The sequence below is a fragment of the Barbus barbus genome, assembly GCF_936440315.1.
Source record: "Barbus barbus genome assembly, chromosome: 38".
NCBI classification, from domain to species: domain Eukaryota; kingdom Metazoa; phylum Chordata; class Actinopteri; order Cypriniformes; family Cyprinidae; genus Barbus; species Barbus barbus.
Window position 1 is genome coordinate 26,630,714 of NC_136716.1, and position 14,681 is coordinate 26,645,394.

Here is a 14,681-nt window from a genome sequence, read left to right on the forward strand (position 1 = left end):
CTAACCAGAAGGTTGAGTCAAACATTTAACCCAACCACTGGTTCAAAACAACCCAATAGCTGGCTTTGTCCATATTTTACCCAGCATTGTTTAGAGTGTAGAAACCACTTCTCCTTATCAACTGCCTAACAATAATTTAGAAGACTTTAGCAGCAATCCCTAGCTGCCTAGCAACCACATAGAACACCTTAGCAACCATTTGGAACACTTAGAAACCGCCTAGCAATCACCGGAACACTTTAGCAACAGCAGGAGCTGGAGATGTAGAACAACAAGCTACTACATAGTCTTTCATAGACTTTTGCATTCACATTACGCTTTACAGCTCGGTAGCTGCTTCATCTAAGCGACATGTTTCATATTTGATCAGTAAAACGCTCATTTCACACTTCAGTTATCAGGCAAGAAGAGATTCAGAGTTCATCAAGTCCTTTTTTCTCACACTTTTTTAACTATTTATTTACATGACTTTAGTAAGAGCAAGAAATGGTTTTACTCTCCTCAAGCACTCACAAAGAGCAATGTGTGATCCTGGAGCACAAAACCAGTCATAAGTAGCACTGTATGGGTCAAAATTATACATTTTTCTTTTATGCCAAAAATCATTAGGATATTAAGTAAAGATCATGTTCCATGAAGATATTTTGTAAATTTCCTACCGTAAATATATGAAAACTTAATTTTTGATTAGTAATATGCATTGCTAAGAACTTCATTTGAACAACTTTAAAGGAGATTTTCTCAATATTCAGATTTTTTTGGACCCTCAGATTCCAGATTTTCAAATAGTTGTATATTTCAGAAAAAATTTACCCTTATGACTGGTTTTGTGGTCATATGTAAAATAATTAACACTTCAGAGCTTAACAAAACTACATTCACATTCGGCTCATTTCAATCCGAAGTGATTTCCAGTGCATTGGATAGCTATATCATAACAGTGTGAGTGTCCCAATCAAGACCTCCATCAGCTGAACTACAAAAAACATGTTTCATATTTTATCAGTCAAGAGTTTGGGCACAAGCACTCATTCCTCCTGTTGCCCAGCTGTTAGAATAACAGTAAAGTGATGAGAAACACAAACAGGTATGATGTAAAGACTCTTGAGCCTCTGTCAGTCTGTTCATGCATCAGCCAACTTCAAGAGGTGATTTCAAAGCTGAAGAAGGAACTTGCGCGCTTATCATTGTATTTTGTGAAGTAATTTGCATGCGTCTAGTTTTCAGATCACAGGTTTTTAAGATCACGAAAACGTCAGTGAAGCGCGTCCAAACTTTTGACCTAAAAGCAGGTGTCATTGGGGCGTTTTACCTTCTTTTTACCCTTGCAGTGGCAGCACACCATCCACAGGTACTTGAGGGTCCTCCACAGCAGGATGATGAACAGACCCCCGAAGAAAGTGACCATGGAGGAGGCGAGGAAAGCCCACCACATCCTCTGGCCATTGGGGTCACAGGGTATATCACTGGTGTAGGGGATGATCACAGCCATGTTCCGAACCGAGGGTAGATAGGTCATTATTGAGGAGAGCCGCTTCTCATCACCATCATCATCTTCTGGTTCTTCAGTGGGGAGCATCGAGCGTCTTTCTGGAGATCCCTGCAGCGCCCCGCTCCCGACGATCAGCCATGTTTGGCAGGGCAGAGCCCCGCGTGTGCGCACTCTCCTCCCGCTGCGCTCTGCGCTCTCGCCCGCTGCTCGGGTCTCCGACGCGCAGCTGAAAAGTCGCTCTCAAAACGCACGCAAACTGCTACTGGAAACGCGTCGTCGCGTCTTTAAACGAGGTCGCACGCTGGATATGTATCATGATGGAAAACATCCCCGCGATTTAAAGCTTGCGTGAGCGTCGCTCTCATTCAGTAACGTGTTGCGTTCCGCTCCGTTCAGGGCAGATGTCCAGGTGCCAGAGGGCGGAGCCAGTCAGTCTGATGCCCGTCAGAACGTCTCCAAACCCCGACAATAGCCAAAACATCCATCGGTCGCTATTATTTTACAGAATTCGGTCGTGGTAACAGTTTTGAGAGAAGAATCTTTAGTTTTTATGTTGTGGATAATGGCAAGTGAGCATAACAAATATTTAAAACACATATCAAACGTTTAAAAAGTACGATTTCAAGTTAAATTGACACTTTTCGCTCAGAACGTAACCATGGCATCAGAAGAATTTATTATAGATTTACAAAACATAAATATAAACACAAAAACCTTTTTATTCATTTATTTTTAGTTTAAAATGTGAGTTTAAAATAAAAAATTTCGTAACCGACTGGATTACTGACAGGAAGTCATTTACTACCAAAATAAATTATTATTAAGAAATAGGCCATATCATTTATTTTGGTAATAAATGACTTCTTATAAGATATAAGTTATATCTTCTTACATATTTCATATGCTTGTCCTTGAAGAGCTCACATTCTGAGATGTAAAAATAAAACACATTTAAAAGACTTTTGTTGATGTTTATGACACAGTTAAAGTGTTTTTTCATTGTTAAAGTGATTATTGCAATGCTCAGGGACCCGCTAAACCAATAATTCACACCAAAATATGGTATTTTCAAGGACACCATGTTTATCATCATAAATGATTGAAAGGCTCATTACATTTATAACCATGATTTTAAAGGCATACCTCATAAGAGATACGAAAGGCTCAATTATTGTGCACAATAAGATCAACATGTGTTATATTTTGAGACATGTTGCATAAATGCATTTCATTATATATACACGTCTGTCATTATGAAAGGTTTTCCTTCTGAACCCATGCACTTCAGATTCTAGGGAAATTTAAAAAATAATAAACAAGCATGCAAACTTACAAAATCCAACTGAGAAAGTGGAAAACGTTTTTATTTCAAATAAGTTTGTTTTTAACCTAAATGTGTATCATTGATATGTTGCGAGTGAAACCATAAAAGTCACTCTGAGCCACATTTAGGATCAAGGTGAGCTTGTTTTTCCTTTTGTATGATAATTAATCTTCCCTCTATTGTATGATATTTTCCTCTCATCAGCTCAGCCAGTAATAATATTTCACCTGGTGTGATGTTTATATAATCTTGGTTATGGAGATGAGGCTGAAGGAGGATATGACGCCATCTGGTGACTCCTCACAGGAACTGCATCATCATATTATCCACATGAGCTCTGGGACACACCACACATTACATCATGTTTATAGAAAAGTATATAGAATATACTTTCCTTACTGCTCCAAGCTGTCCATGAATTCAGCATAATCTACAAGCATACAGACTCAATACATACAGATGGAAAAAAGACCATCATTTTATAAAACTAAACATGTTTACACAATAAAATATGCTGGGTCATGTTTCATTTAGAGTTTATTAATGTATCAATTACAAAATCATATTTTTGTCTTAAATGTGAAAGTACCAGGGTGTTATATCATTATAAAACATAATGGAAAACAGATTTTTAATTGGAATTATATGCTTGTTTTTTTCCAGCTACAATCTGAGCATCTGCACCAATTCAACATCAGTGTTACTATTGGCAAGAGTAGAAGAACATTAGACATGTGAGACTTTCAATCTTTGTTGATGAAGCTAAACCAGACGACTCGTTTCATTGGTCAACACGGGTCAGAACAGGAAGGGATGTCACTTTTGTAAAGTAAACAGGCAGACTAGTGTAGTACCAAAGCTTTCACTAGAGAGAGAGGATTAACTAACTATTCCTGAACGAGGATTACTCAATCTCCCGTCTGGGATTAATAAAGTAGGTCTGTCTAGTGTCTACCTTTCCTTCCAAATGTGTGCAAATTACAGGCAAAGCAGAAGAAAGCATTTGGCACGTTTGTTTCTGAAAACAAGAGGAGCTTTAACGATATTACGAATAAGCATTCAGCTCTGCCTAATCCTCGACTACAAAAGACATTTAAATTAGAGTTACAAATGAACCAGACAGTAAAAATAATCAGAGCATATAGTAAAATTATCATGCAGCAGACTATTGCATCGTTCATTTAAATAAAAACAAGAAAACAAAATAAAGAAACTGCTACATTAAAGCTTATAGGAATAGTTCACACAAAAATGAAAAATATTTGCATGTTTCTTCAAACCCGGAGATCGCAGAAAGTTCACTCTGCTCTTTTCTGTGCAATGAAAGTGAATCAAAAAGCACTTTATTCAGATTCATATGACAACTTTGAGTGAGAAAACAACCTTAAAAAGCTCTCTAAATACATTATTTTTTAGAAGCATGGCAACCTGTCGGCTTTCATTGAGTGGAAAAGAGCAGCTCAAACATTCTGCTAAACATCTGCTTTTGTGTTCCACAGAATACAGGCTTGAATAAACGATGACAGAAGTTTCATTTCGGGGTGAATGAACCCTTTAACATGATCAGCGATCAGAAAACAAACTTACCAGTCAGTATTTTTAACCTTAAATTGAGCGTCTGTGTCCAACTAGCATATATCGATCAGATCAGACCCATATGGAGATACATGAAGTTAAACATTCAAGTAAGCTGGTTCATAAACCTCACCTCTGTAAACACGAAGAACTACATGAAAGCCCTCATAAATTAGTGTTACCACAGAGAAAACACAGTGAATGGAGGATATTGCTGCTCATCTAACAGTTGTGATCGTTGCCTGAGAGTTTGTGTGCGAGGAGTGTTTGTTCAGGGCTGGGCGATATAATCAAAGAAAAACTGATATTTACATTAAATTATAAGCAACAAGAAGACATTTCTGAGTGAGGATGCAAATCAATGAATGGGAGTTTTGAATCGACTGATTGCGATCCATTATGAAGCATGACCACCAAATAAAAACATATTAAACAATTAGGAAGTTCATAGCTGCTCATAAAGCACTTAATATTTATGAATATATGATATAACGTCCAGCCCTAGAGGTGTGTAGTGAATTTAACAGCAGTGGAGTGTTGAAACAGTGTGAGATCGGTGGCGATGTGTTATTACACTGAAAAACAATTCTTTTCTTACTCAGTATTCTTGTCTTGTACTAATATCTTAAGGTTCTTAAAGGAATAGCTGTGATGTGATTACATCAGTGTCTCAGCAATGGATGCTCTGCAGTGAATGGGTGCCGTCAGACTGAGTCTGATAAAAACATCACAATAATCCACACCACTCCAGTCCATCAGTTAACATCTGGAGAACACAAAAGCTGAAACAAATCCATCATTAACATGTTTTGAACTAAAATGCAAGTCCATAATCCATAATAACGCTTCCTCCAGTGAAAAAGTGCATCTGCTGTTGTCTCTCACATTAAAATCCAGCTACATATTTATTTAGAGCTGTTTTGTCTTGTAAACGCTGCTTGATCTGCAGATTTCTCTCCTGATTCAAACCAGAACACTTTTTTCACTGGAGGAAGCGTTATTATGGATTATAGACTCGTATTTTAGTTAAAAAAGTCTTAATGCTGGATTTGTTTCAGCTTTTGTCTTCTCCAGATGTTAACTGATGGACTGGAGTGGTGTGGATTATTGTGATGTTTTTATCAGACTCTCATTCTGACGGCACCCATTCACTGCAGAGCATCCATTGCTGAGACACTGATGCAGAGACACATTTATACAAATCTGGTGAAGAAACAAACTCATCCTAATCTTGAATGGCCTGAGGGTGAGCACAGACAAAAAAACATTTGATTATATTTCTTATCCCACTGACAGAATTTATTTTCTTGTTTTAACTCGCTTAATTCTTCAGAAAACAAGACTTAATACCTTTAAGGCCCTATTTACACTAGTGCGGGTTTTTTTTTTTAAACGGCGTTTTAGAATGAAAACGATCCTCGTCTACACTGACGTTTCCGCTACGTTTCAGAAACGATCTCCGTCTACACTACACAACCGAAAACACATGTCACATGAAGTTACAACCATAGACATGTATAGGTAGATTCCCTATTATTTAGATGGCGGACGCATCTACATGCTTGGACCGGTCGAATGAGGCATCTACCTATATATATCTATGGGTACAACAATGAGCATGATGTTATAGTTTACACGGTCGTCAAGGATACGCATCATTTTCGAAAGTCTCTGTTTTGGTCCGTTTACACTGAAATGCAACCCCGGAGTTTTCAAACTAAAACGGGGTCTGCAGCGTTTTCAAAAGTCTCAGTTTTCTACCTCGAAAATGAAGGAGTAGTAAAAACGATAACCATAGCAAAAGTTGTGTTTTAAAACGAAAACACACTAGTGTAAACAGGGCCTAAGTCTCTTTCCTTAAATGTAATTTAAGAATCTTTAGATATTTGTAATGAAAAACAACAAAAATGCTAAGAAGGTAGATCATTTTCAGCAGTGTGTTGTGAAGGATGTGTGTGGACTCAGTTTATCGTTCTTCACATGCTTCCATCAGGAATCCAAAGCACTTTGTTCTGCTCCTGGTCCACGACAGCCATGATCTGAGTGCATATGTTGGACAGACTGCCGGCCTGGACGACGCCTGCAACAGAACAGCATCACACATCACTCACCAGCACGCCGTCGTGTGCACAATCCTGTAAACGCATGCGTGTCTCAGACCTGTGAAGTATTTGCTGTAGTCTTGTTCGATCCTCTGCGCAGACTCAAACTGCTCTTTGGAATGTTTTTGGGACACTTTGTCTCGCAGATACACGGGGTCTTTCTGCTCCCTGAGTGAATAAAACACAGACTCGGTACAGACGCAGCTGCTGCAAGGCAAATGCATTTGAAAGCACAGCTAAATGTTTATTTCTAGCGGCTAGGAGTCTAGGAAAGTCCCTCACTAGTAATCAAAGTCACTGACTAATTGAGCTCAGTGTGGCTTTAGTAGAGCGAGTCAGACTGATTCATAATAAAGAATCATTCAAAAATGAATCAGACCTCGTGTTGTATGCGGCCTGCAAGGACAATGCAATATAAAGATGTAAAGTCACTGAATGTAATGAGAGAGAAAGACTGAGCACTAATGGAAAAAGGGATCAACACGAGACATAAATGAGCCTAAATGAGTGTTTATGTAAACATGCAAAGGCAGACGTCACTTACTTGATCTGCTTGGTGTTTCTGTATCGTATGAATATGACGATGGGGTAAATGTTGACGACGTGCAGGCGCTCGATGGCGTAAGGTGCGATGTCCAGCAGACAATGACATTCCTGAGAGAAAGAGAGAGAGACAGCATGACCTCTGCACAACCTCTGGAGTAATACACATAAATGTGAATCTTTTTAAAATAAATGTGCATAAATGTGAATCTTCATAATAATTAGTGCTGGGCAAGGATTAATAGCGATTAATCGCATACAAAATAAATGTTTTTGTTTACATAATATATGTGTGTATACGGTGTATATTTATTATGTATATATAAATAAACACACATGCATATATATATATATATATATATATATATATATATATATATATATATATATATATTTAAGAAAAATAGGTTTTGTTTATATATTAAATACATTTATATAAATTATATGAATATATGCATGTTAATACATGTAAATATTTTCCCAATATATACCGTACGTGTGTCTCTTTATATATACACATAATAAATACACACAATACACACACATATAGTATATAAACAAAAACTTTTATTTTGGATGTAATTAATCGCGATTAATCGTTGCCCAGCACTAATATTAATAGATACATCATTCATTATTTACTTATGTTTTACATTAAGAAAATTAAAATTATTTCTTCAGAAATTATTATTTTAATGACAATTTCCTGACAAATGTCCTCTTTTGTTAGTTGTTTTACAGAAAAAGTATCTAATAAATGAATAATATGCTTGCCAGACGCATATAAATGTAATGGAATCATGTACAGGTTACTTTTCACCACTAAAAAAAAAAATTATCACGAAAAAAAACAATATATATATATATATATATATATATATATATATATATATATATATATATATATATATATATATATATATATATATACACATACATACAATAATAATAATTATATATACATATATAATAGTAGATAAAATTATAATAATATTTATTTACTATTACTATTTACTTATGTTCTACATAAAGAGGAACCACAACCATTTTTGGCCATTGATGCATTATTTTCATGAGTTTCCTGCAAAATTTCCTCATTTGTTAGTTGCTCTGCATAAAAAGTGTCTGACAAATGAATAAATGTATATAAATGACAATTAAGCCATTTTCAACCCAGATTTCTCCATCTTAATGTGACCGGATGTTTTAATTTCAAGGTTTTTGTCACTCTCATCATGCTCAGTGGTGATTCTCATTAGATTCTCTTTAGATTTGGCCTAAATTAGTCACTGTTGTCTTTAATCAAAACGTAACACACATTCATGACATCAGGTAAGGTATCGGTGTTTCCGTTCCCTTCAATTTTCAGCATTTGGAATAGCGTTGTTTCATAAGAGTCTGGTGACTCTCTCACCTTCTCTGTAATTTCCTTAATGGATGCCACCGTCGTCACATCAAAGTGGCCGCTCCGGCGCTTGTAATCGATGAAGAGACAGTCTTTGACGCCTCGCTCGATGGCCTGCTGGGTCGCCTTCATCCCCTCTGAACAACACGAAGAGCGAGTGAGAAATCATGAGACATCATCATCATCTTATTATCCGTCAGTCAAAACTGAAAACCCAGTCATGGTCAAGTTGTTATGAACTCTATTATGTGTCAAATGTCAGTGGATCTCACCAGGTAAACAGCGGCAGTATTTCCCAGGAGCCTCTCTGAGCAGCATGTCTTTGATTGGCTCAACAAGGGGCCCCAGTATCAACACCGGCCTACGATTGGTCGATTCCACTTTTAGCACGCGCTGATACGCCGGACTCAGACAGTCTGAACAAACAGAGAGTACATGAGATGCTGAGGATAAACGTGAAGTTTCGTTCACCACACGTGTTGTTTCTCACCGTCCATGTAGGGCCCGGAGTCTGTGCTGACGGCGTCTGCCGCCGGAGCGTCTCGGCCGTCTTTGGAGCTGCTGCGTTTGTGTTTGAGCTTACGGCGGAAGAAGGATCGGCGCGCCGCGGCCGAGAGCGTTTTACCGGAACCGCTGTCGTCCTTACCATCTGTGACGCTGTACCGCCGCTGGGAATCTTGATCCATCCTACACACAGACAACAGCTTATAAGATACATGCATGCTATCAGTGCTGTCACGATACCGGGATTTCTGACTTCAATACAATATCTTAAAAATTCTTGATATTCAATATCATTTTCAATACATCGGGGCAACAATAAAGGCACAGAATTTTAGATTTTTTCCTCTGACAGTAAACTTTAGGGCTGCACAATTTGGGGAAAAAAATCAATTGCAATTTTTCTGGTTAAAACAAAAAATGTAATTGCAATTTAAAATTGGATTTTTAAAACAAACTAAACAATCACATGAATTTTTTTAATTGCAGGTTTATCGTGGCCTGCACAATTTGGTCAAACATTTTATGATTATTGTTATTACTAAAAAAAATCTAACAAAACTAGAAAAGCAATAAATAATAATAATAATCACAATAATAATTTATTTTAAGGAATACTATAGGGTGACCTGTTAACATGCAAATTATTAGAAACTTTTATTATAAAATACTATATTATCATGATAAAAATCTGTGACAGTCATTTCAATGTTTGTCAGGAGTTACTACTGTATTGTTATTACTATTGTAATAATACCATTTCATATATAATAAAAAATAGAACAAATTTAAGAATAAATATAAGATCATCAAGAATAAATATATTTAGATTATTATTATTTATGGAAAACATTTTATGGAAAACGGCCTACATCTATAAATTGTTAGAAAATGTTGTCACAACACTTTCTTAATTTTTGTCATTTGGAATGCAAAAAAAAAATTCTCAATCTACACAAAAAATGTAGGAACAACTGAAATCACACATATGCAAAAAAAAATAAATTATAATATATATATATATATATATACATACATACACACACACACACACACAGGGAAGTGTTATTGTTTTTATTAATATTTTGCATCAGTTTTTTATTTTTATAATTTCTGTTTTCATCATTTCAGTTAAAGTTTAAGCAATTTTGTTGTGTGTTTTGGTCATTTTTAGTAGATTCTTTAGTTGTTTTTTTATGTCTACATAGTTTTTATTTATTTTTATTTTATCCATTTATTTTTATTATTTTATTATATGGCATTTTATTATATATTATTTTACGGAAAACTATGGAGGAGGCCTACAACTATAAATTGTTAGAAAATGTTATTTGACACAATGTTATGTTATTACGATAAGAAATCTGTCGCAGCACTTTCTTAATTTTTGTCATTGGGTATGCAAAATCAATCCATGCCTTTAATATGAAATATGAGCCTCTTATGAATCCACTAAGAAGAAATCCTATACACTGGAGAAAAACTTATGGATTTGCATGTGTTCACTTCACATTTCTTTAGAGAAAAGTATTTTTTTTCCTATTTTTACTTAAAACAGGGTGGTGTGAGCATTACTGAGCACTATAAACCTAATGTCTGTTTAATTCACACTGGAAGCAGTTTCAGATATATCAGTATCGATGTCTGTGCAAAAACTACACGCTTTATCATGTGCATCATATTTGAAACTAATTTTGAAGAATGAATTTTTCATGTTTAACTGTAAAACAACACCAGTGATGATTACATGAACAGCACATATAGACATACATGCACTTGCTGGGTACGTGTCCGCGCACCAGCTTCTGTGCGTTCTCATCCAGTTGCCATGCCAACCAATAGCCCAAATTCCCTCCGGGCAGCGTGTCGTCCACATAGAGAATATCATCCTTCTTGAAACTCAACTCCTGCTCCAAATCACCAACATGATCAAACAACGCCCTGAAACACAAAGAGACCAAGAGTGAGAATATGAAGAGCATCATGCAGACAAATGAGCAGGGCTATAATAATATATCTTAATATTTACTTTTTGTTAATAATATTTATAATATAATATAATATTTATATTAATAATATTTACGTTTCATTTTAACCAAACAGCTATTGTGCTCAGTAAATATTTATAAGTGACAGGGTTATCATAGTTACTGAAAACCAACATTAAAACCATTTTAAAAAATCATTACTTGAAATAAAATATAAAAAAAACCCAATAAATTAAATAAAGTCAAATTAAATTAGATAAATTTAAAAATACACATTAACAGATGATTATGTTTATATATATATAAATGACATATATATATATTTCTCATTTTCAAGTTGTAAAAGAACTAAAACTAAATACAAAACCTTAATGATTAAAAATGAATAAAAATAAAAAGTATATAGACATAAAAAAGAAAAGGGTAAACAAAATAAATAAAAACGGAAAATATATAAATATGGTAAAATATAGAATATTAATAAAACTATATTATACCTTTTTTTTCATTTTGAGTAGTTTATATATTATAAACTCAAATAACACCGATATGTGGTCTGTATTTAACTACATAAACACATATGGTAAATTTAAACAAACAAACAAATAAATAATAGTAAACAGGGAAAGAACTATTTTTATCCACCAATAAAACAACATAAAAAAATAACATCCTTTTTTTCACGTGTGAATATCACAAGACTAAAGAGGTCCATGAATCTAGTTGTGCTCTTTATAAAATTTAATGGTCGATTAAAATGTCCAGAAAAATAATATATTAATATATCGCTCGGGGTAAACAGTCTGATTATCACATAATTAGCTCAGACAGGTTCATTAGGAATATGAAGCAAACAAATAAATATGCACTTTTATACTTTCTATAAAGGAAAATAATGATTGTACAGTTTAATATTATACACAAATATTACAGCATAAAATGCAGCAAGCGACCAATCAATGCAATAAATAACATTAATCTTTATAATTAATAGAATAATTAAGGAAGGATGATTCTGTATTCCAGTTGAAACTAAAGGTTTGAGTCTGTTACCTGATGTAAAAACCGTCTCCGAGTGCGTCTTTGACCCTCCTGAAGTGTTCGGGTCTGTACTGGACTCTGAGCGTGACGTTCTCCGCGGGTTTCAGCATCTCCAGATACACCTCCTCAGCGGTCTTATTCTTCAAACTCACCGAGTTACACTGCAAACAGGAAATGACATCGCAACACCATCCAGCACACTGTCAAACAGGGTAACGTGAGGCTGCTTCTGATGGACCAGTACCTCCAGGATCAGGTCTCCAGGCTGCAGGCCGTCGGCTCCTCGAGCAGGACTGTCCTCTTCCAGAGCCTCCACGAAAACCCCCGTCAGGTTTCCTCCACAGATCTTCAGCCCCAGATCCACCTGAGTCTTCCTCAGCACCACCCGCCTCGGCTCCGCATGCTTCCTGCCCTCGCTCCGATCCCTGGCCAATCACAGAGCAGAGAGCACAGTTAGACCAATCAGAGCAGTGGGCGTGTTCAGGATGCAACGATGACAGTGACAGAAAATTACCAAAACTATTCTCAATCTACACATAAATGTAGGAACAACTGAAATCACCTAAAAAAAAATATATATATATCCTGGAAGTGTTATTGTTTTATTCATATTTGGGATCAGTTTTTTTTTATTTATATAATTATAATAATATATATATATATATATATATATATATATATATATATATATATATATATATATATATATATATATATATATATATATATAAAATAATAATTTCAGTTAAGTAATTTTGTTGTGTGTTTTGGTCATTTTTAGTAGTTTCTGTTTTTTATGTCTACATAGTTTTTATTCATTTTTATTTTATTCACTTATTTTTAGTTATTTTAGTATATTAAATTATACTAAATTAAAATGAGAAATGTTGCCTTGGCAAATAGATGAAATAAAGTTTTTTATTTTATTTATTTTCATTTAATTTAATTGGGTTTCCACGGGTGTTGTGAAGTTAGACCTTTTAAGACAAAGTAAAGAAAATTTAAGGAATAAAAGGAACCACACAAAAGTGATATTTATCCTCAGTATTTTTGTCTTGCCTTCCAGTGCAAATGTTTTAAGACTCAATCATACATCGAAGAATTCTTGTTTTACAAAAAAAAGAAAAATAAATTGAGTTTATGATTAAAACAAGAACAAATATCAGTCAATGGGCTCAGAAAAATCTAATTAAAAGGGAAAATATATTGGTTACTGTTTTAGGCATAAACACTTAATTTTTCTCAATTTCTCAGAAAACAAAACTTGATTTAAGGATGTTTAGATATTTGTATTAGACAACAAAACAATACTGAGGAAGTATGTATTTCTTTGCTATGTATGCAATTTAAGACTTTCTGCTCTGATTTATTTAGGCCTTAGTTTGTGAAAGGGTGAATTCAGACTTTTTAAGACCACCCTGTTTGTATAAATATGAAATAATCCACGCAATTCTTGGTGAACGAGAGCCAGAGTGTTTGTTACCTGTGAGGGCTGGCTGTGGGCGTGGCCTGTTTGGATGGCGGGGTCATGGTGCCCTCGTCCTGTTCGCTGAGCGTGTCAGGCGTGTCGGGCGTCGAGTGAGAGCTAATGGACGACTCCATCCGGGAGCTGCCAGAAATGAACACGTCAGGACACTCACACAGTGCTTCTAAAGCATGACAGAGTCACGTGTACGGTGCGTTGTACCTCGAGCGGGAGTGATTGCCCAGCTGGTACATGTGTGGGTTGCACTGTGCCAGTATGGTGATGGTGTCACACTGCTGCCCGATGATGAGTCTGGCCTGCTGCTCGGTGGCGTTCCTGAGATTAATGCCGTTAAACTGCGGAGAGACAGACAGAGAGAGAGAGATTCACACGTGCTCAGTTTAACGATAAGCTCTGTATTTCTCCGAGTGTTTTCTGACGCACCTCCAGAAGCTGATCTCCAAACTCCAGGTGGTGCTGCTGAGCGATGCTGCCTCCTGTTACCTTGGAAACAAAGATGCCGCCATTCTCCCCACCCACTATAGAGATGCCCAGAGGCTCCGCCCCTTTGGGGATAGTGACACATCGAGGCTCCTCAATGTATGGCCTAAAACGCAAAAACACACAGTCCATCAAAACAGAAGCAAACTATCACAATCGCTCACACATGCATTTACTACCATTTTCAGTTATTTACAGAATAACAGGTTTGATTAACAGATTCGTGTTTTATAATGTATCAAAATATTCCAGGTTCAAGCTTTATAGATATTATCAGTGACATTCTGACAGACAGCAAAGAAAATCATTTACACTCGTCGCAGTTTGTAAAAGGCAACAGACTTTATTTCAAAGTGATTTAAAACATCCAAGTGGATCAAATGTAAGTGTAATATAATATTTAACTTATATTATATTAAAATATATATAAAAAAAAAAAAAAGAAATTTATATATATATAATTTTTTGTTGTTGTTTTTTGTTTTGTTTAGTTTTTTTCTCTGTAATTAATCATGATTAATCACACCTAACATTAATTCATATATAATAATAATAAATAATATTATATATGTGTGTGTGAGTGTGTGATTACAAAGAGATAAAAATATAAAAGTTGTGCAAACAATGTACAAAATAAAAGCTAATGCTATAAATTGTGAAAAAAAGTGTTAAAATATAAACATTACATTTTTAGCACAGACTAAATGTAAACCTGTAAGAGGTCATTTTATATTTATACCGCAT

The 14,681-nt window shown here is 35.3% G+C and overlaps 2 protein-coding genes across 9 annotated transcripts in view; both read right to left on the reverse strand.

The window, feature by feature from the left end:
- The window catches only part of LOC306857563 (calcium-activated potassium channel subunit alpha-1a-like), a 91,124-nt gene extending 89,233 nt beyond the window's left edge, over positions 1-1,891 (reverse strand). For all 7 annotated transcript variants that reach the window (XM_079397557.1, XM_079397558.1, XM_079397556.1 and 4 more), the window contains exon 1: positions 1,313-1,891. In XM_079397557.1, coding sequence (XP_079253683.1) covers positions 1,313-1,579 — 267 coding nt within the window. In that variant the 5' untranslated portion in view covers positions 1,580-1,891. The remainder of the gene's footprint in view (positions 1-1,312) is intronic.
- A 1,445-nt stretch (positions 1,892-3,336) lies between these two features.
- The window catches only part of LOC306857560 (disks large homolog 5-like), a 45,731-nt gene continuing 34,386 nt past the window's right edge, over positions 3,337-14,681 (reverse strand). For both annotated transcript variants that reach the window (XM_079397548.1, XM_079397547.1), the window contains exons 22-33: positions 13,881-14,043; positions 13,659-13,792; positions 13,455-13,580; positions 12,216-12,396; positions 11,984-12,132; positions 10,713-10,883; positions 8,932-9,128; positions 8,714-8,857; positions 8,451-8,578; positions 7,038-7,147; positions 6,552-6,661; positions 3,337-6,471 (exon numbers count right to left, since the gene is read on the reverse strand). In XM_079397548.1, the coding sequence (XP_079253674.1) occupies positions 6,368-6,471; positions 6,552-6,661; positions 7,038-7,147; positions 8,451-8,578; positions 8,714-8,857; positions 8,932-9,128; positions 10,713-10,883; positions 11,984-12,132; positions 12,216-12,396; positions 13,455-13,580; positions 13,659-13,792; positions 13,881-14,043 (1,717 nt within the window). In that variant the 3' untranslated portion in view covers positions 3,337-6,367. The remainder of the gene's footprint in view (positions 6,472-6,551; positions 6,662-7,037; positions 7,148-8,450; positions 8,579-8,713; positions 8,858-8,931; positions 9,129-10,712; positions 10,884-11,983; positions 12,133-12,215; positions 12,397-13,454; positions 13,581-13,658; positions 13,793-13,880; positions 14,044-14,681) is intronic.